At 37.0% G+C, this 20,821-nt stretch overlaps 2 protein-coding genes across 2 annotated transcripts in view; both read right to left on the bottom strand.

Annotated features, from left to right (window-relative positions):
* Positions 1-5,365, bottom strand: part of LOC102250129 (serine/threonine-protein kinase TNNI3K) — a 317,621-nt gene extending 312,256 nt beyond the window's left edge. Inside the window, exon 1 of the mRNA XM_005871916.2 lies at positions 5,264-5,365. The gene's annotated coding sequence lies outside the window, so the exon portion shown is untranslated. The remainder of the gene's footprint in view (positions 1-5,263) is intronic.
* Positions 5,366-11,025: 5,660 nt separating this feature from the next.
* Positions 11,026-19,681, bottom strand: FPGT (fucose-1-phosphate guanylyltransferase). Its single transcript, XM_005871915.2, has 4 exons — positions 19,517-19,681; positions 18,080-18,247; positions 16,255-16,347; positions 11,026-13,552 (listed from the first exon to the last, which is right to left on the bottom strand). Exons 1-4 carry the CDS (start codon positions 19,596-19,598, stop codon positions 12,114-12,116), a joined length of 1,782 nt encoding a protein of 593 aa, XP_005871977.1. The 5' UTR covers positions 19,599-19,681; the 3' UTR covers positions 11,026-12,113.
* Between the last annotated feature and the right edge of the window lie 1,140 nt (positions 19,682-20,821).

The raw sequence follows: 20,821 nt of genomic DNA, 5'->3' as shown, positions 1-20,821 counted from the left end.
GCTGACCACCAGGGGGCAGCACAGAATGAAGGAAGGCCCCAGCTGGCAGCCGGCAGCTGCTAGGGACCCTACTCATGCATGAATTTTGTGCACTGGGCCTCTAGTATATATATAAAAGAAAGATAGTGTTTAATGTTAGACATCTACCTCATCAGTTATAATAAAAAAAAGTCAAAGAAAGAATACTTTTTTTAGAAATGCAGAAATGGATTATGAAATATATTTGTCCTGGCTAAAGAGAGGAATTGTATATATTATTTAATGCTCCTTTAATAATCCCAATAAAATTTGCTAAATATCATAATTGAACAGGAAGCACATTTTTACCCATTTAGAACAAATTTTGTTTTTTCTAGATTTCAATTTCCAAAAGCCTTTCTGGTAAGTTTTTTCAAACTATTACAGTCTCATATTGTCCTGTGGCCCTTGGTGTTCATATATCTTTGGTTTTAGTGCAAATCCCAGTGAATTAATGGTAGACCTGGAACTGCGCTCAAATGCTGTTCAATGTTTATACTTTGCCCTATGTTGAGCTCTATGCTTAACTAGAGAATTATATTTTGTTTTTATTTACTGGAAAACTTTGAAGATTGTTTCATTACTTTAACGAATGCCTGACTATGGACTATAACATATGCATTCATGTAAAAATTTTGGTTGTTACTGATATTATTTTTCTACTAAGAGCCTTGAAAAAAAAGGTTTATGGAGTATAGCCTACTACATAAACACATCTAAAAAAACACATATTCTTTTTGTTCTTTAAATCAGTTTGATATAATAGTGTCATATGTGATGTTATTTCGTTATCAATAAAAAAGCCACCTGCATACTGAATTTTTAGTTCAGCACAGATGATGATAAAGTCTTATAAAGATAAAAGGTAGCTATTCATGCCTAAACAAAAACAAATCCCAGAAATATGTGTTTAAATAGAACATAAAATATAGAATTAAACAGTAAAGTTTTAAAATCAATCTAACTTTTTTAAGTGTTAAAAAGGACATAAGCAAATTATTAAAAAAAAACATTTTTGCAAAGTTGAACTCTCTTCTCTACCAAATGCTAGCCATTATTGCTGAAACTGCCTTATTGTAGATTCCTGATATTTCAGAAACTACTGGGAAGTAACTATATTTATTTTGCTCAGTAATTCACAAATACACATGGAATCAAAGCTCAACCCAAAGTATAGTTAGCACTGGATACTTGTTATTCCTTGATTCCTTTCTAAAACAAACTTTTTAGGAGTCCCTGCTATGATGATGGTGCATTTTGCATACCTCTTGGAATAAATAATGTACAGGAATCATTCAAATGCATATTCAGTGGGAAGCCATCTGGCTCCATGTGAATTTATGAATATTTTAGCTTGCTCAACTAGTCAAAAGTAAAATCTGGCACTTGGGATTATCATGTAGATATGGAACAGTATTATAAACAAAATGCTCTTCTACCAATCATGATTGACACATCTATTAAAGTATAATTTTGTAACCAGACAATCTCAGTGGGTCCGTGCTGCCTGTCACTACTTGAGCCAATTGAGCAAAGCCAGGGTTGAATCATATATGATCATTTATTCTGCCAGCAGTATGGGAGAGCAGCAGGCCATCCACAAAATTCTGTGCTGCCTCTCCCCATAAGCCAGCTGCTTATATTGGGTAGAAGAACAAAGATTACATGGGGAAGTAGGCAAAAGAGTTATGCCAAACAGGTAATGGAAGTAGGCAAAGGGTATGCCAAATGGGCAGTTTACCATCTTCAAAGGGCTAGTGATATGCAAAGGGCTGGGGGTCTTCAAAGGGCTGGAAGCTCTGGTTTCTGCAACAAGGTTGTTAATCTTTCTATGATAATAGGCAGCTCCCTAATGGAAAGGATGGGCTTTATTTCCAGGTGAGCTCCCAGGTCCCATGTGTAACTCCCAGCCAGGTTAAAATGTGCCTTCTTTAATCAGAACAAAACAATCACAGCTAACAAAACATGATTAATATTTCTTACAATTATAGCTGGTCCCCAATATTCTATTTCTGACCTCTATCGGTTTCATCATGGATTGAGTCTATTTAAACCATGTACAATATTGTTTTGTTTGCAAGTCATCATAATTCTACTTGAATTAGAACATGCGATGTTTTATTAAAATAGTTATAATAAAACAAAATCTTGGCATTGGGTTGGACTTTATAGGTTTTTTGTAGTGGACACCCAGATTGGGTTGGACTTTATAGGTTTTGTGACGTGACACCCAGATCTTTCTTCAATGAAAGGCTTATTACCTCATCTACTGGGAGTGCTGTCAGTAAAGAGCTTTCATCTGTCAGCCCTATTCACAAATTGTCTCAACCACAGAGCGCTACAACACCCAAGACACTCCTGCCCAAGTTGCCCACATCCCATAATGATTAATATGTGGTATAACTTGTGGCCACTCAGGTCCAACTCTAAACAGTACTAAAGTGCCATTCTAGAATCACAATTCCTGGAGGCTATCATCGGGCCTGCAGCACAACTTGATTTCTCCTGTCTGCACAATTCTGCTTCTGTCCCCTTCCTTGTGAAAGGGTTAATCAAGAAACAGGGCTAACTTAGCAGGGGCTAACTAAAGAAAGCTCATTCTACAAGCCTAAGCCTTGCACAAACATGCTCCCTTTGAGTGATTATTTTACAGAAATGCCTGAAGACCATAATTCCTGTACAGCCCTCCGAAGGAAGGATGCCTGGTGCCAGCAGAAGGACAAAGGGCAAGGCCATAAAATTATGATCCTGATAGGTGTGTCAAACCGAAGCCCTGTCTATAGCTCTCCCTGAGCACATAAAAAGCCTGCTCCCTCCCCAATTCACCACTGGCTCTTTCTCCAGTCAGACCACCTGCACCCAGGTGCTTCAAATAAATATCATTTTGATTACACTGAGCCTTGAGTCCGTTCTGTGTGACCCCTGACCAACCCTAAAGCTTTCACTTGTACAATTATTAATCCTAAGGGCACTCCTTAAGAAATATACTGCACTTTAAACTCCATCTCAGATTCTGCTTTCCAGGAAACTCAACCTGTAGCCATTTTCTAACCTACCTCTTACCTAAAACAAGAACTTCTTGGGAAAACTCTTGGTAAATGCCTTTCAGTCACTTTGCACAAACACTTCTGGTATTATGAAGTTTTATTATCTCATAAGGCAACCCACTCTACTATCGGACAAAGTTATTTCTAATATTGTATAAACATTTTCTTCCTTCTAACATCTGGAATCATATAAAATCAACTTTATCATTGTACTGATATAATCATTAATGGGTAAAATGGTATTTTAATCCATGCTAACAATTTATGGGAGATATATATTTTAACTTTTTTGAGAATACTTTGGTAATTAGAAATGTAGCAAAGTTGATACCACATTGATCTATAAGAACATATGATATTCCAAAGGAGTAAATGTGAATAGAGAAACCTAAACCAAAAGGCCTGTGACCTTCCAGTGATATAAAGTAAGGATGATGATGGGAAACAAGTTAAGGAGACTTGAAAAGAGTGACAAATGAGTTGGGAAAAGAGCCAGTAGTGTGGACTTTCTTGAAGCTAAATAGAAAATGCATTTCAAAGGAGTGATCCAGACAAATACTACTGAAAGATCAGAACCAGAAAGAGTACTGGGTTTGTCAAAATAGAAAGCACTGGGAATTCTGAGAAAAGGTTCAATAGAGTGGAGGTTGGGAATGGGGGCTAAAGCCTGATTGAACCGAGCTGTAGAGGGAATGGAAAAAAAGGTATTAGAGATGGAAGTGTAGACATTATATGCTGTGCAGTAATTCACAGATACTTGAGAAACATTTTGAATATTCATGGGGTTTAGAATGGAGGTTGAGCTAATGTTGCCTGTACAGCATCTAAAAGGGAAGCAAAATTCCTGCTGACATCTGATTAGATATACTAAAAAAAGAAAAGGTAAACAAACAAACAAAAAAAAAAACAACAACAATGTGTGTGGTAAAGAGACTGCAGACTATTTATCACCAAGCAGGGAAGCAAAATGAGATAGAGATCAAATCAGTGACTCAGTATTGAGATGGCCACAATATTCCTTCTCCCTCAATACAACTTAATGCCAATCTGTTAAAATATCTTTCCTTTGCAGTTTCTCTGCAAATTTGCTCTCACACACAATTATAAGAATTAGATGATAGTTTGTTATAACTGCACATAAAAAGATGTTATATAGCGGTGAATGGTAACTTGAATAGGGTTGAGAGAAGTGGGCAGATTATGTTTCAATATGTAGATTGCACTGACTTGAAGAACTGGATGAAAAGTATGTGAGATATCATGAATGACTTCTATGTTCTTGCCTTGAATAATTTGGTGGATGATTGGGATATTTATCTAGATGAAAAGATCATTAGGATTGGTAGGTAGAAGATGAGAGCTATCTCAAGAGAGATGTCTATTGGATTTTTTTCTCTGAGGGAGAGGTATGAAGCAGGCAGGTATATATACAAAGCTAGAATTCAGTGTTGAATATATTATGATGACTAGTAAAGAAACCTTCAAAACCATTGTAAATAAAAGATAAAAGAGACTGTATCCTGATGATAGAATATGGCTAAAAGAATTTTTGCTTTTCTTGTTATTTATTTTTATCTTTTGGGGAATTACAGCATGTTTGTAGTCTAGAGATATGGAGAAAGATGGATTGCAGATACCAGAAGCATAGATAATTTTGTAAACTGCTCCTTCTCTAGAGAACTTAAGGCAAATATTTATTTGCATTTAAACATCTGCAGTTGTATAAAGTAAAAAAGAATTTCTCTAAAACGCTACACGTTCTATCTCCCTTCTCATAGGCTAGATTCTACCCACAGCTTTTAATTTGAGAGGATAATGGTTAATTAGAAACTCTATCAACTTTAAGCAATTATAATGAGTGATGATCTTTCTTACTAAATTTCATTAAAAATTGATCCCAGTGATATATAGGTAGTGGATTTTATAAGTTAATTTATGACCTCGTCAGTGTGCCTATACATTTAAAATCTGCACTTGGACCACTTGTTACAATCATAATTATTTCTTTGTATATTAAAAGTTTTCTGGTTCTAGATTTCATTAAAAATGTTTAAAACTTCTCTGAAGAACAGCATATTGGTGAATATAATTTACTTTCTCAAACCCCAAGGCTAAAAATAATAGGAAAGAAACCAATCATGTAAAACTTCATTTAGTAGTGCAACATTTCTCAACCTGCAAATGAAAAGAATACTTACTTGATTTCCAGAGTTGTGTTTTAAAACATTTTTTTTTGCCTCAAGATGTAAATGCTTTAATTCTTTTCAGAGCAATGGGATGATGCTCTCTTATAATGAAAACTAACTTGAACCATCTGATTGTTCTGCAGAGAGAAAAGAATGGTTACTAGTGAAGAAAAGACATTAAAAAAAATCCATTTACATTACTTAGCCACAGAGTTGGTTGTAGCAAAGATTTTAACAGCCTTTAAGGAGGCTGGAGATTGAACATGCTGATCTGTGTAACACACCATAGAACAGGGCCCGAAGAATATAGACAGAGTTTAGATTGTTTCTGTGATGCATTGAAGCACAATTGAAGGAATATAATTCTGGCACAGAGAGCTGGGAAATGACAGTAGATGGATTGCACCAGTCTGCAGCAATCAGAGATAAATTGCTCTGTTTGAATTTTATACTTTGGAAGGCTACTAGGTTCCTATACCCAGAGGCTTCAAAAGATAGACTATTTGCTCAAACCAGCCCAGAAGGAAACATTAAGTCTGTTAGTTTCAATCAGTTACTTGCATGTGCAATAATGCCCTTGGGGTGAACATCTTTAGACACGAATGTCAATAATCAAACAGCCTTACAGGTGGATGATAATTGTGACTAATTCACAGGCATCCTCTACCTTCACCTCTTGCAAATATCAACGCAGTGGGCAATCAGCAGCTTCTTATTCTTTTATTCCAAATTTAAACTTTATTTATTGATTTTAGAGCAAGAGGTGGGGAGAGAAAGGGAAAAGAGAGAAGAGAGAGAGGGAGAGGGAGGAAGAGAGAGAAACATTCATTTGTTTTTCCACTTATTTATGCATTCATTGGTTGATTCTTGTATGTGCCCTGACCAAGAACAGAACCCTCAACATTGGTGTATCAGAATGACACTACCAACTGAGGAGCTGCCTGTTCAGGGGTTTATTCCAGGTTTTATCCTGACACCAAATTACATTCTACTGGACTATAGCAAAACTGACAAGTTTGAATATGTGGCAATTTGGTTGTGGCTTATGAAACTAGCTGTCAGGGACAGATACTGGTCCTTCCCCACCAGAGACTGCTGCAATTTTCCCCTCATAATATATTACAAAACCTAAATAGAAATTTCTGTGAATATAAACAAACAGAAACATGAAGAACATGAAGATTAGTATGTTATATGGAGCTTAACACATTGATATTAAAGGGAAGGAGAATGTGCATTAACCTTTGACAAAGTTCAATAGAAGTAATATTAATAATACACTTCTACCAAATACAAACAATAAAAATTGTTTCTTGACTTCTATAGAAATTGGCTTTGCCTAAACAAAATTTTAGAGATACAAAATATTAAACAAGTAACTAGTAATTGCTTCAATTATTTCACGTGCACTAAATGAATTTTAAAATGTATTTTGCAAGTGAATTTATAAAGGTCTTTCCTTTAATAACTTAGTTCTTTTTATTTTTTTAAATCTTTATTAAGAGTGTTATAAATGTCCCCTTCCTCTCCCCCCATTTGCTCCCCTCCACCCAGTTTCCACCCCACACCAGGCATTCAGCACCCTACTGTCTGCGTTCCTAGGTAATGCATATATGCACATAAGATTTTTTGGTTAATCTCTTCCCACCACCCCTCCCCCCTACCCTCTGAGATTTGTCAGTCTGCTCCATGTTTCCATGCCTTTGGCTCTATTTTATTCATCACTTTACTTTGTTCATTATATTTCTTGTCCCAGAGGCTCCTTACACAATCTTCATATTTTTGATTATTTCTACTTTTTGCTCTTCTGATTGGGTGTTTTTTGCTTCCTCATATTCTAAATCTTTGATTTGATTCTTGTAATACTGTACTGTTGAGTCCCTATAAATTATTAATTCAGTTAGTGTATGCTTAATTTCTCACTGGTCCTTTTTCATGTCTTTGAAATTCTCATTACTATCTTAAAAGTTTCACTAAGTCCCATGAAGCTCTCATTAGGTCCCTTGAAACTCATTAGAATCCTTGAGTGACATTATGACCATTGTTTTGAACTCTGTGTCCAGTAGTTTGCTTGCTTCCATTTCTTTCATTTGTGACCTGTTTCCTTGTCTCCACATTTTGGTTGCTTCTCTGTGTTTGTTTCTAGGTATTAGGAAGAGTTGCTATGGCTCCTGGAATTGGCAGAGTGGCCTTGTGTTGTAGGTGTCCTATACTCACCTGAGCTGGACACTCCATGTGTGCCTGGGTGGGCTCTGTGCACAGTCTTGTAGTTGAGCCTTGATTCTTGTTGGCATCACTGGAAGGCACTGACCTCCAGGTCAATTGGCTGTGAGGACCAAATGCAACTATAATGGAAGAGATGCTGTGCAGGAGATGTATCTACAGAGCAGGACTTGCTTCAGTGGGGCTTTGGTGCTCACTGAGTCTGTCCCTTGAGCATATCACTCATGGGTGTGGTAGAGTTGTAACCTGGTGTGATCTGAAGCTGTCCACCAGGTGCACTGGCTCTGGGTCTCCCAGAAGGTGCAGTCAGCCACTGCCTGGGGCCACCTAGCAGGAGCTACAGAAGGATCTGCAGATGGCTGCTACTTGTATTGAGCTTGGAAGTGCCCAGGCAAAGCCAAGCTGTGAAGCAAGACAGGCTGGTGCTAGTGCCAGGTCTTGGGCTTGTTATTGATAGGTATGGGGCATGCAGATGCCAGCTGCTGCTTGTTTAAGATATTTTAGTTAAGTCTGAAGCCTGATTCAGGATAGGCCATTCATATGGAAAAGCAGCTGCAGATTAGATGGGGCTGCAAATTGGATGGAGTAGGGTCTCAGGGAATCATCAGAATGGAGCAAACAGTGTGAACCAGGCTGATGGAAACTCAAATATGGCTGCCAGTCAGCTCTGCGGTGGGGGATGGTCCAGTACAGGAACAATGACCCCTGCAAGTACCCCTGTCTGGAAGAAGCTGCCCCTGAGTTCCTGACAATCCAGTTCTTCCCCATATGTCCCTGGATCCCCCAAAGCTGCTGCCCAGTGCAGGAACCCAGAGGGAGTGAGTCCAAGTAAGTTCATGTGCTGGCCCTTTAAGAGGAACTGCCTGGGTCTCCAGTAGCTTCCATGTCACTCCGCCACAATCCCCACTGGGTTTTGCAACCCAAAATTATGAGGACTTCTTGCAACAGCTCTGGAACCGTCCTGGGGGTCTGGTATGGGGCTGAGACCCCTTGCTTCTCACAGGAGGCCTCTGCAGTGGAGATATCCCTCCCAATTAAAAAAATTCCCCATGTGGATGTCAGACCAGCTGGTTCCACTCTTCTGCCCCCTGCCCCTCCTACCAGTTTCGATGTACTTTCTTCTTTACTTCTCTACTTGTGGGACTTGTAGTCAGCCAGCTTTCAGGTGGTTCTGAATATGGTTGTTCTGTGTTTTAGTTGTAATTTTGATGTGGTTGTGGGAGTCAGCGAGAACCGTGTTTACTTATGCTGCCATCTTGGTTCTCTATCCCTTAGTCCTTAACATAGTTGGAAACTGTTTCATTTAGCTAAATAACAACAAAAATAACATCTAAAAATCTTTCAGACAACTTTGAACAAATTTATTTTTTTTGGCTTTTCTTTCCTTCTTAATTCTGCTAGACGATATACATCAAGGTGCCTAAATTCCGGGTCTCCAAGTTGTTCAAGTCCAGAGGACAACATGGTGTACGCAAATGGCATCCCTGGTATTGTGTAGTACACCAGTTATCAGCTGGATGTATACATTTTGCAGCAGGCAAAGTTTGGATTTCAGCTCTATGCTCAATTTGGTTATCTTTACCTAACATAGAAAATATTGCTTAGCCTCAGGAGATGAATAGATCACCACAGGTTCTGGGAGTTCTGCATTAATACCATTAAAAATTTGTGATTTCAAGCATATCATTTAGATTTTTGAGTTTTTATTTCAATTTAGTATATGCATGGATACACATTCCTGATATCCTTTTTGCTTAGTTTGGTAAATAAATGCAGAAGGTAGAAGATTAATACCAAATGATGGATTTTGTTTTTCATGCCCTTCTTGGTCACTGTTAATTATTAACTCATCAATAAGTTTATACAATATGTTTAATTACACATTGTAGGTATCCTTTACAAAACTAGAGAGTATATGATTAAAGGCTATAATTTTATAAAATAAAATAATAAATCTAAGAAAATGTCCAATTTCTTACTTATACGTGCTCGGGATTATCACCTCTCTGAATTAGGAACACTGCTGGTGATACACAGATGGTACTACATACCAAGTAATGCATCTCAAGGCAAGAGGCACTGACAAATTCTTGGGAAATGATAACATTTCAGAGCAGCTAGAATCCAGACATTGTGCAGAATTATGCTTAAAATGGTGATCACCGATCTGTAAGAAACCTTCCCCTGAGTAGAAGCCACATTCTTCTAGAGATATGATTAAATTGAGGCAAAAATGAAACTCAATTTTGTCAAATAGCATCAAAAACTTGCAAAATAGGTATCTGGAGTCCACTGCTTGAAAGAAAACCCGGACAGTAATGTAATGGCGGTACTTAGGAAATGCATTTGACAGTAGGATGGTACTAGGTGGAAATGCGTGGACATCAATAAGTCTTCAATTGAAGAGTGCTTTAGAAAAAAAACTTGTCTCTAAATGTAAAGTTTAAGAACATAATTGACTATATTTCAATACTGCATTTTGATCCTTTATATGTATATGTAAGCAGGTAAAATAACAAAAATCTGTAAGTGCATTTAAAAGAGATCGCCAATAAATATAAAAACTTCAAGTAACAAAGAAAGCATTGAGTAATATTTTATTGGTAGTGTTTTCTCTTTTTTGTGGAACATAAAATAATGGTGATTCTTAATAATAATTGATGGCCTTTTAGATTGTACAAAATTATATAGATTATACTGTGAAATACAATATTGAACATTTAATAAATGATAAACATAATATCCTCTGAAAACTGTGCAAGTAAATCAGTAAATGCTACACAATAGCTACTATATATCTTTATTTTGTCCTTGGAAAGAACCTTTAAGAAAGAAAAAAACAAGACATAAATATCATAATTGAGAGTTACAGACAAGTTACTTCTGGTTTACCAAATAATTATTTTCGTTTTGTCATTGGATACATCAATAAAAGTGGCACAGACCAGTTCTTATTTCAATTTACTCATGTTAAAATACAAAACTATTACAAGTCTTTTCTGTAATTACTAGAGGCCCAATGCATGAAATTCATACAAGAGTAGGCCTTCCTTCACCCGGCTGCTGGCACTGGCTTCCCTCCAGCACCTGGGACCTGTACCCCCTCCAGCTGCCGGCACCCAGGACCTAGGCTTTCTCTAGCTGCTGGCACCCAGGACCCGGGATTCCCTCAGAGAGGGAGGCCCTGCCCACCCACCGCAGCCCGCTGGTTGGTGGCCTGGGCATCCTTCTGAAAGGCAATCATGGGGTGATGGCCGGGCCCCTGGCCAATCGCATTGCACCCACCTTGGCTGGCCTGGCACCAGTGGGTGTCATAGCTTGGTCCCAAATGGATGGTCGATTTGCATATTATGCTTTTATTATATAGGATTATTAGACTTTGGTATGAGCAGATTTCACTTATGTGCTTATATCAAACTAGAGGCCCTGTGCACGAAATCATGCACGGGTAAGGTCCCTAGGGCCAAGGCCTTCCGGCTGCTGGCTAGGGCTTTCCTTCATTCCACGCCAACCCCTGGTGGTCAGAGCACATCATTAGCAAGCGATTGAACTCCTGGTTTCTAGGTCAAACTCCCGAGGGGACACTTAGCATATTAGGCTTTTATATATATAGATTGGTACACATAACTTGGGATACCAGCCAATTTTTATTTCTTGAAGCTCTTTATCATGTTTGCATTTTCTTAATCTTTCTCTTCTTCTGGCTCCTTCCCGCTATCTACCTTTTGGGTATTTATTGCTTCTCAGCATCATTACCAGCGCATGGACAGAAAATAAGAAATGAAAAGTAAAATCAGTTCATCTGGTAATTTAACAGTTCTATTAAAGAGATTAGTATGAGGATGAAAGTAGGGCTCGGAATAAACATATTATTATCAGTAAATCTCAATTATTCCCCACATAGATATTTGACTTTTGTGGGTGTGTATGCTTTCCTATGGATGAAAATTTAGGGAACATTTTTAGGATATACAAACACATTTTCAAGTTTATATGGATAAAATAACACATATACCCTTTTTTGTTTCATTTTGGTAAGATCAATAAATGAGATTTTTAGCATCAATTTCAGAGTTGTCCATTACTTATCAATTAAGATTATCACAATATTTTAAGCATTAATTTAATCTGAATTTACTAATTATAAATCTGTCCCTGCAAATGTTATTTTGACAGTATTCCAACAGTGCTCTGAAGATCAGATAGTATGCTATTTTTATTAGTTAATCAGAATTACTACATCTGAGAAGAGAATTGCCAATAAACACTAAGAACTTTTTTGGAACTGAAGCCCAAAAGAAGAGGGAAAAACTAAAGGTATGTTTAGAAAAATACCTTTAAAACTAGTACATTATTATGTGAACAAACTAATGCTCCATAAATCCATCTTAATTTATAGAAATATTAAAATAGTAATAAACATCTAAAAATCCCTTTCCTGAAGTTACAGCCTAGAAATATTCTTTCTTCAAAAATGGTTTATCTGTATTTTTGTGTTATTGATTTTATGCTGCAGCAACTGTTAACATAATTTTTGTTAAATGACTTCAATAAAACAAACATCTATAGAAAACACCTATATTTGCAATCTAGCTCAATCAAGAAAGGCAAAGTATGCAATATTTAAGATGTCTCTAAATCAAAGTTTTCTATTCAAAGTAATTTCTAGAAAAATTTGCTCCCTATAGGTTATCATGTCTTCTACATCTTTGTAGGCAAGCATTTCTTCAATGGACAACAGCTTATAGTTATTCAGGCTGAATGCTGACTTGCTTTGCACAGCATTTAACATCTTTATGGATGTTGTAACTGAATCATTCAAAGAAGTACAAACTGGGAAAATACGAGCATTCCACAAACTCAAACATGTCTTGTTTCCAGAGAAGAGTTCCTCTGTAATTTTCAAACTCCAAATATCTAAGCATGACAGGAAACAGACGCCAAAGAATTGAAGTGACTTTATATCTGACAATGTTTTAACATTCCTTTTCAGGTTGTCTTGCACTCCAAATGCCATCGTTGAATACTTTAAGTGTCCATTCATCTTCAAGCTTAAGGAACACACAAAAGAATACGCAGGCAGGACAGCTGTTGTTATGATAGAAGAACCACTAATAATGCAGTTTTCCCCAACTGAAACATCAGGCCCCAATCTCGAGTACTCCACAACTGAGCCAGGTGACACAGAACATCTTGAATCCAATATACTTTGAATGATACAGGATGTGTTACCAAAGCATTCTGGTACTGCTGGAGAGATGCTAAAAGCTATGGACTGTAAGCCAAGCTCTGACTTCAAACTGCTAGCTGAAGTAAAGTGACACAAATATTCTTCAGTTGTGCCAATGTGATAAAATTTGGAGTTATTAAGAACAACAACATTTAGTGATGTCCCTTTAAGAAGGTGAAATATTCTCTGCCTCATGTCTACCAACTCTGACTCTTCTTTAGTGACATTTGATGTGTTTCTGGTATACTCCACAGTTGCTCCAGGTCCCAAAGCCTGCAGAAAGTCTCCATAAGCATCTATTTCACAGTTCAGTGTGCCTATTTTTTCATAAAAAGCAAGTAACTTTTTCGCTGATTTATGATCCATGTAAAATAGGCTGTCTGTGTAGACATACTCAGATTCAAATTTAAGAGAGGCAGTGTCACCCCCCGACAAGTCCTGCTGAGAAAAATTTCCAGGTCTACACACAGCATTAAACTGACACATCCTTTCTATGCTGGGCTTATGAAGGAAACGATGGCAACACCGATATTCGAGGTCACTATATTCTAAACAATTAGAAGGTTCTAAGACAAATACTCCATGTGTGGTACCTACAGTCAAGCTAGAAGGATGAGCTAAAGCCGTAAAGCCAGGCTTGTCAAATCTGATAAACTCAGATTCTCCGATACTATAAAGTTCAATATCATCTGCACAGGTAACCAGAATCCCAGGATTCATATGTGAGGGGAAATCAATGTACATGGCTAGTTTTAATTCTAACATCTGATAAATGGGGTTACCAAAAGGTAAAGCAGTGAAAATTTTCCCCAGAGCACTTGCATTTGGAAGGCGTTGACTGTAGCCACCTATAAAATTAAATGAAATAACTCTTATAAAATGTTTATATGAATGTTTCTAATAATTTAAAAACCCAGGGGCATCAGGAGTAACTCAAAATGTATCTAAAAATATTCAATATATACAACATATTACTGTAACTCGGAAAATAATAATAAGCTCCAGAATACAAATTCAAAGAAAAATTCTCCCATATTCTTTGGAAATACTGTAGTTTTAAAGACTCTAGATTAGAAAGGAATTTCCATATACTTTAGAGAATGTGAACTGTTTAAAATCCACTGTATAGCTAGTAAAATGGACCACAGGCTAAAACATGACCTCATATCCACATTTTAAACAATTTCAACCATATTTAAATTCCTACAATAAGAATCCACTTTACAGAGGTAAAAGCAAGTCACAAAAAAATAATATACCAATTCCAACATTATCTACTAAATTGTACTTTCCAAAATGCAGTGTCTTTCCTCAAATTATTACATACACTTAAAGGAAGCAAAGGTGCATTTATGTAAAAGCGTTTTAAAACTTATACTTCTTTTTAATTTAAATAGGCTTTCCCTCTAAGATTAGCCTAATGACTTCTTAATTCCTTGAAGTGTGTTCTTGTAAGTAAATTAAATAGCTTACATCATTTTTATGTTTAGTAAGTACAGTGAGAGGCAGTATTAAAACAGTAGAGAGAGTCAGACAAAATTGGGTTCAAACTCAGGCTTACTACCTGTTAAGTTTTTTATCTTTGGACACAATCCAAATAAACAAATGTAGAATAATATTTGCTTTGTCATGTTTTATGAGATCAATTATACAAGTAAAGCACTTGGCATACAGTACACTGTTCTAAAGACTAGCTAATAGCAAAGCTTAGCATTATAATTAGATATTTTTAACTATATATTTTCTGATATCGAATTTAACTTTCACTAAATATTTGTTCTGGAATAAAACTATAAATTTTAAAAATTTTTGATGGCTTAGGAAAACTAATTGTTTTATTTGAGTAATATTTAAATTTTGCTACATGTTCTTGACATCTTTTTTTTTTAAATTGATTTCAGAGAGAAAGGGATAGGGAGAAAGGATCACTGATCATCTGCCTCCTGCACGGCCCCTACTGGGGTTCGAACCCACAACCTGGGCATGTGCCCTGACCAGGAATCAAACAGTGAAATACTGGTTCACAGGTGGCTGCTCAACCACTAAGCCATGCCAGCTGGGCTAAATTTGAAATTCTTTTACAGCCAGCCATAAAATCATAACTTGGATGCTTTATTTGAAATCATCTTTACAGTCCTAGCTGGTTTGGCTCAGTGGATAGAGTGTTGGCCTAGGGACTGAAGGGTCCCGGGGTTCGATTCTGGCCAAGGGCACATGCCCAGGTTGCAGACTTGATCCCCAGTAGGGGGTGTGCAAGAGGCAGCTGATCAATGATTCTCATCACTGATGTTTCTATCTCTCCCTCTCCCTTCCTCTTTGAAATCAATCAAGAAATATATATATATTTTTTAAAAATCACTGTTCTGTATAACAAGCATAAGAAATGGATAGTGCCTTGAAAGCCACGGTGCCAATCCATGACAAAGTTTTCATAGAGACCTAATTCATAGAGAAAAATAATAGAGGTTTCCACAGAATAAAAATTTTCATACAACCAAACTTATCCAATTAAAATAAACACCTATCCTCTGTTCTGAGATTATTTCTTTCCTACCTTTCTGCTTTACAATGTCCTCTTGTATATGTAATTTTCCCTCAGATATTTTCTCATCAACTCCATGTTTTGTGACCACCTTTTTTTTTCTTGTAACTCCTTCAAGGATTATAGACTTTGTCTATCAATAATCAAATAAAAATGCAAGACAGAAGGTTTTTGGCAATAGTATGGGGATCACAGTGCTAAACCAGCCTCTTCCCTACAGCAAGAATCCCTTCTAAAGACTTATTGAAAAATGTTCATATTTTGATGAGCTCTGTCTTTGGAAAATAATTTTGTATATACATACTAAACATAATACCCATAAACAATCAATGTATGTGATCCACAATTTTAAAGAGAAATATTGTGGAAAATGTAATATTACTTACAAACTAAAAATATCAAGAAAAGCATGAAATATTTGTTTTCAAAGCAGACTAACTTCAAAGACCAAAAAAAAAAAAGGAAAGTTCTAAAACAGTGGTTCCCAACATGGGGCACAATTTGATTTTTAAGGATGGCAATTTGAGAATGAGTTATTAACAGTAAATTTTTTGCATTCCTTATGGTTCTAGGGGCCTCATATACAGTATATAAATATATATTGTGACATATTTATGTATTCCAGTTCTCTATTATATGTTTTGAAACTTATTTGCTATTTTTTTCATATCACTTCATATTATTATTATTTTTTAAACAATTTCTTAGTGATTTCTTCCTCAGTACTTCAATTGTCCTTTCGTTCTTTTATTTTTCTCTTTCATGGATGCCATGTTCTTTGGAAGTTTGTTTAGACCAAGCTAATGGCCTTTTAGGCTTCCTCCACTTGAATAGGAGTTCACTTTTTGAATAATAAGAATTGTATGTCACCGGGTGGGTGAGGTGGGGGGGTGGGGGGAGCATCAGGATTTTAGAGATGCTAGGTGGGGCACGGCCAAAAAAAGGTTAGGAACCACTGTTGTAAGATATCAAAGGTAAAATCAGTAAATCAGTAAAGTATAATTTTACCGGAGTGAATTAATAGGATGGTAAAATAATTCCATTTATCTCCATATAGCTTTTCCAAATGTCGAAGGGCACAAAATGTTGATCCTCCATTACCTTGAAAATAAAGTTAAAAATGTACACTTTATTTCATATAAACCTACTAAAATTTTGTAAGTATGGTGAATTTAGGTGTTAGAACTCTGAGGATATGGCTACAATTAACTAGGCAGAGAACAAAAATATGGACAAAAGAATCAATTTAAATACACATTTCATAGCAATTAAATAATTAAACAAACGATTAGCAATGAAAACCAGAGATCAGCCCCTAAATGACGAGCTAATCTTCTCCCGAAAATATTAATACACAATGAAGAAATGATAAAATAGGCAATCCGCAACACCAGAAAACTGTAAATATATATACACACACACACACACATATACACACATATATATATATACTGTAAGTATTATATATATAATTCATTTGGAATGACAAATTGCAAAAACCATTTAAATAATTCTCCCATATGACAATCAAATATGTAAGTTAAACTTGCTTTTTAAAAAGTTTTTTAGAATTTGGTTTCCTTACTAATTACCTTGGGCAAGTTATTTAATTTTCTGTGCCTCTAAATCTCATCTATACAATGGGAATCATATAGTACTGACTGCTAGCTGTGAGGATTAAAACATGGCTACTTAGAACAATGCCAATGTCAGATATAGATACCCTATCTCTGGTATCAAGGGGCTTCAGTTTTAGCATTACATGAAAAACTGCCCTCACAAAAATAGTATGCAATGAAAGGTTAAAAGGCAAACTTTATGGAAATTGGATTTTTAAAGTAAATATCTCTGATACCGAAGCCATTAGACCAGCCGTGGGCAAACTATGGCCCGCGGGCCGGATCCGGCCCGTTTGAAATGAATAAAACTAAAAAAAAAAAAAAGACCGTACCCTTTTATGTAATGATGTTTACTTTGAATTTATATTAGTTCACACAAACACTCCATCCATGCTTTTGTTCCGGCCCTCCGGTCCAGTTTAAGAACCCATTGTGGCCCTCGAGTCAAAAAGTTTGCCCACCCCTGCATTAGACTGTGCTCTTTTGTATTTTGCAATTGTGGTCCCAAGAAGTCAGTAGTATATATTTTTCTTGTTTTGATCTCTTTACATAAATTTCTGAAGAAAATGTGGAGTTTGCAGGGATCTTAGGAACCCGACTGATAAGGTCCAATGGATTATTTACTACCTGAATAAATTTTATTAAAATTAATACAAATGTCTTTTACATAACATAATATTTGGGAAGTTTTTCCATGGTAAGTCACAATGTGTAAGGAAGTTGCTAAGCCTTGTCCTAAGAAAGTTACTGAGCTTTGCCCAGAAGGCATGGCTCAGTAGTTGAGTGTAGACCTATTCCCCTGTCATTTCTGGTCAGGGCACATGCCCGGGGTTGCAGGCTCGATCCCCAGTAGGGGGCATGCAGGAGGCAGCTGATCAATGATTCTCGCTCATAATTGATGTTTGTCTCCCTTTCTTCCTTTCCCTTCTTCTCTGAAATCAATAAAATTTGGAGGGGGGGGGGAGATAGATTGTTGTGAGGGGGAGGGGGGAGAGAAATATAGAGAGAGAGAGAGAGAGAGAGAGAGAGAGTTGTTATGCCTTTTATCATTTTTTATTTTTTTAAAAACTACTGAATTCACATAAAAATTTTAAAGTTAGTAAAGACTATGGTGGGAAGATATGCAATTTATAAACTGCATGCCACAGGAAAACTTTTCTTAAATGATTATTCTACCTAGACTCTATGATATAAATCTGACCATAAATGCTTACCAATTTTGGCTCCAGCAGGATCAACAAAAACATGATATTGAACTCCAAGGGGTAATTCCTTTTTTTTCAGCTTTTCTGACAGCTGTTGCTTATAAGCAAGTTCTTGTTTTTCATCAGCTGCTGTTATTGCAACAATGTCCCAGAACTCTCCAGCTGCCACAGGTTTGCCTATGTGAAAAAACAAGGAAATGATAAATATTATCAGAATTCTCTGTTACTTACTTGGAAAGAGGGGAAAACAAAGAGATAATATTATAATCTTCATAAATGTATCTTTTGCTTTTGAGAATTAAGCAATTAGTAGTTGGTGTGATTCAAATAGTTCTAATGAGGACTGTTCATAAATTGTTTTCTCTCTTTTAGATTACTTTCTTCTATGATCTACAGACCCATTTATATTTAGATATTATTTTAAGAGAAATATTACTGATTTTCTAAAGATTATTTCAATTCTTAAATAAGAAGACAAAGGAACAAATAAGTGAATCAATTTTCATATTATTAGGACTAGTGTTCCTTGGCTAAGAAAGATTCAACCCAAATATCTATTACTACAATGTTGCTGTTTATAAATGTGGGTACTTTATTTTTTACTACCTTAAAAAGAGCCGTGCAATTTTACAAAGGCTAATGGAGTATGACATACAATTTGGGATAATAGAAAAGTTCCCAACTCCCAGATGAACTCATTAAAAGACAGACTGAACTTTTGGTAGACAGCTGGAAGCTCTTTTTTATTGAAAAAAAAAAAGATAAAATTGTTTTTATTAGTTAACAAACAGGATTTATCACCTAGAATGTAATAGTCTTGAACGTTTTATTGTCATCCTAGTATTATTTCCTGTATTCCTAAAGCAGTAACTTCACAAAAAAATAAGGAATTTTATTACACAGTTGTACAAGGAATGACAAGTGACATAGCCTTTAAAAAAACCCAAAAACATTTTGATTCAACCCTCACTCGTTTTAATAATCCATAATCCCTCCGTGTTTTAGCATTATTATTTGTTTAACTCAGTAAGCGTTCACATCACGGAACAAACTGGTGAAGTGGGTAGGGAGGTGGGAGAAGGCTAAAATCACATCTGTAAAGGTCAAGACACTATGTTTTAGATATTTCAGATTTATTTAAATAATTTGTTAATGAACTAACCAAATGCATAACTTGAATTTATAGCTTCACTAGCTATATCTGTATCTATCCACCTACTTAGAAACTAGAAATAAAGTTAAAGAAAGTAACAAGCATCACGTAAAGAAAGGACAGTGAAAGAAAAGAATAACACATTCAAGGTGTATTAGCTATGCGCGGGCCAGCGTCCTGGGCCCGCAGGTGAGAGAGAAGCATCCAGGAAGTGACAGTCCAGCAACTTTCAGGGCACATGAAGGACCCTCCCTTTCCACCGCCCGGGAGGCCCGGGCTTCCTCCTTCGGTACCTCTCAGCTCGGAAAACGTCCGCAACTTCCGCTGGGTGGCTTCTCGCAGAGATAAGGCTGAAGGGACATTTGTACGGGCCATACCCCCACCTCTGCCGAAGCCGGCTTTAACCTTCCAGGTAGCCCACCGCTCCGCACAGCACGCATGCGCCCTGGACTGCCACCCGCGCCAGGTCCGGCTTCGCCTAGCCCCGCCCCTTCCGCGCGTCACTCCCGTAGCCACGCCCCCGACGGTCTGGGGCTGGCCCAGGGGAAACCAGGATGCGGTGATCCCGGAGCTTGGCCCCCCCGTTTCCTTAGCGACGGTCTCCGGAGCTGATGGCCACCTTGCGATTTCTCAGTCCGTGGCGGGTCTGGCCACTAAGTTCCTAACTTATAAGGCCTGGCAGCTCGGTTGACCCGGTGAGTGGGGCAGGTTGGGCGACAAAATTCCTACAACTGACCCGCTAAAGGAGAAGACGAAACGACACCCTAGCTTCCAGCTGTGTCTCCGCAGGCGATTTGTCTTTTCTGACTCATGGTTTGCTTCATTGAGGAGCAGTTCCCAGAACCTCTTGGCAGTTAATTCCCTCTCTGGTCCTCATCTGAAGCCTTTTGCCCCAACCCTGGGTCTAGAGATAATCATCTGAACATTTACAATCTGTATTCTCTTCAGGTGTGTGGCTTCTTTGCCTTTGCGAGTTCCGGGATCCACCCTCTCAGTTTTGAGCTCATAGTTTCTAGAACTTGTAGATCATTTATTCTGCAACCAGGCCCTTAACATTTGTGCTGTTTTGGTTAATTCTCTGCCATCCTTTTGTATGTGCAGATTAATCAAGAACTTTCGGTAACATTCCTGGGAATAAATCGGCCTTATTAGATGTGTTTTTGGTGAGTTAATTTTGTAAGCATTTCTCTGGTAAAGCACTAGGTCTATAATGAGTTTTATAGATTGATTTCTATGAATCAGAGAGAATAGTGACTTAGTCAAGGTCTCGCAATTAGTAAGTAGTGGAGAGGCTTTAGCGAGCTATTTCAATACTGAATGCAGACATCATTCTATCACACCATGCAGTCTGATTTATTTTAGAGGCCTGTCTTCATTGAAGTCTTTATCAGGACCACAGGCATTCAAGGCCATACAAGCTCTTGCCAGGAACTTAGTTTTTTCTTCTAAAGACTTGACCCTGTTAATTAATTCTGTTCTTGCAGAGAAAATGTCTGACTAAAACGAGAGATTACTCCTTCATACTTTTATCGCTTAAGAGAGGTGTTCTTTGTTGTTGTTGTTGTTATTGAAAACAATACCTTCTTATTAAGAACATT

Source organism: Myotis brandtii, unplaced genomic scaffold, assembly GCF_000412655.1.
Source record: "Myotis brandtii unplaced genomic scaffold, ASM41265v1 scaffold36, whole genome shotgun sequence".
Lineage (NCBI taxonomy): Eukaryota > Metazoa > Chordata > Mammalia > Chiroptera > Vespertilionidae > Myotis > Myotis brandtii.
Note: the sequence above shows the minus strand (reverse complement) of the source record. Positions and strands in the feature narration are given on the sequence as shown.

Excerpts from the sequence above, each read along its gene's own strand:
- FPGT (XM_005871915.2), bottom strand. The coding sequence starts at position 19,598 with ATGGCCCGTACAAATGTCCCTTCAGCCTTATCTCTGCGAGAAGCCACC. Across the intron at positions 16,348-18,079 it reads TCCTGCTGGAGCCAAAATTG|GTAATGGAGGATCAACATTT; the intron begins GTAAGCATTTAT and ends TTTATTTTCAAG. Across the intron at positions 13,553-16,254 it reads CATCCTATTAATTCACTCCG|GTGGCTACAGTCAACGCCTT; the intron begins GTAAAATTATAC and ends TTAATTTTATAG.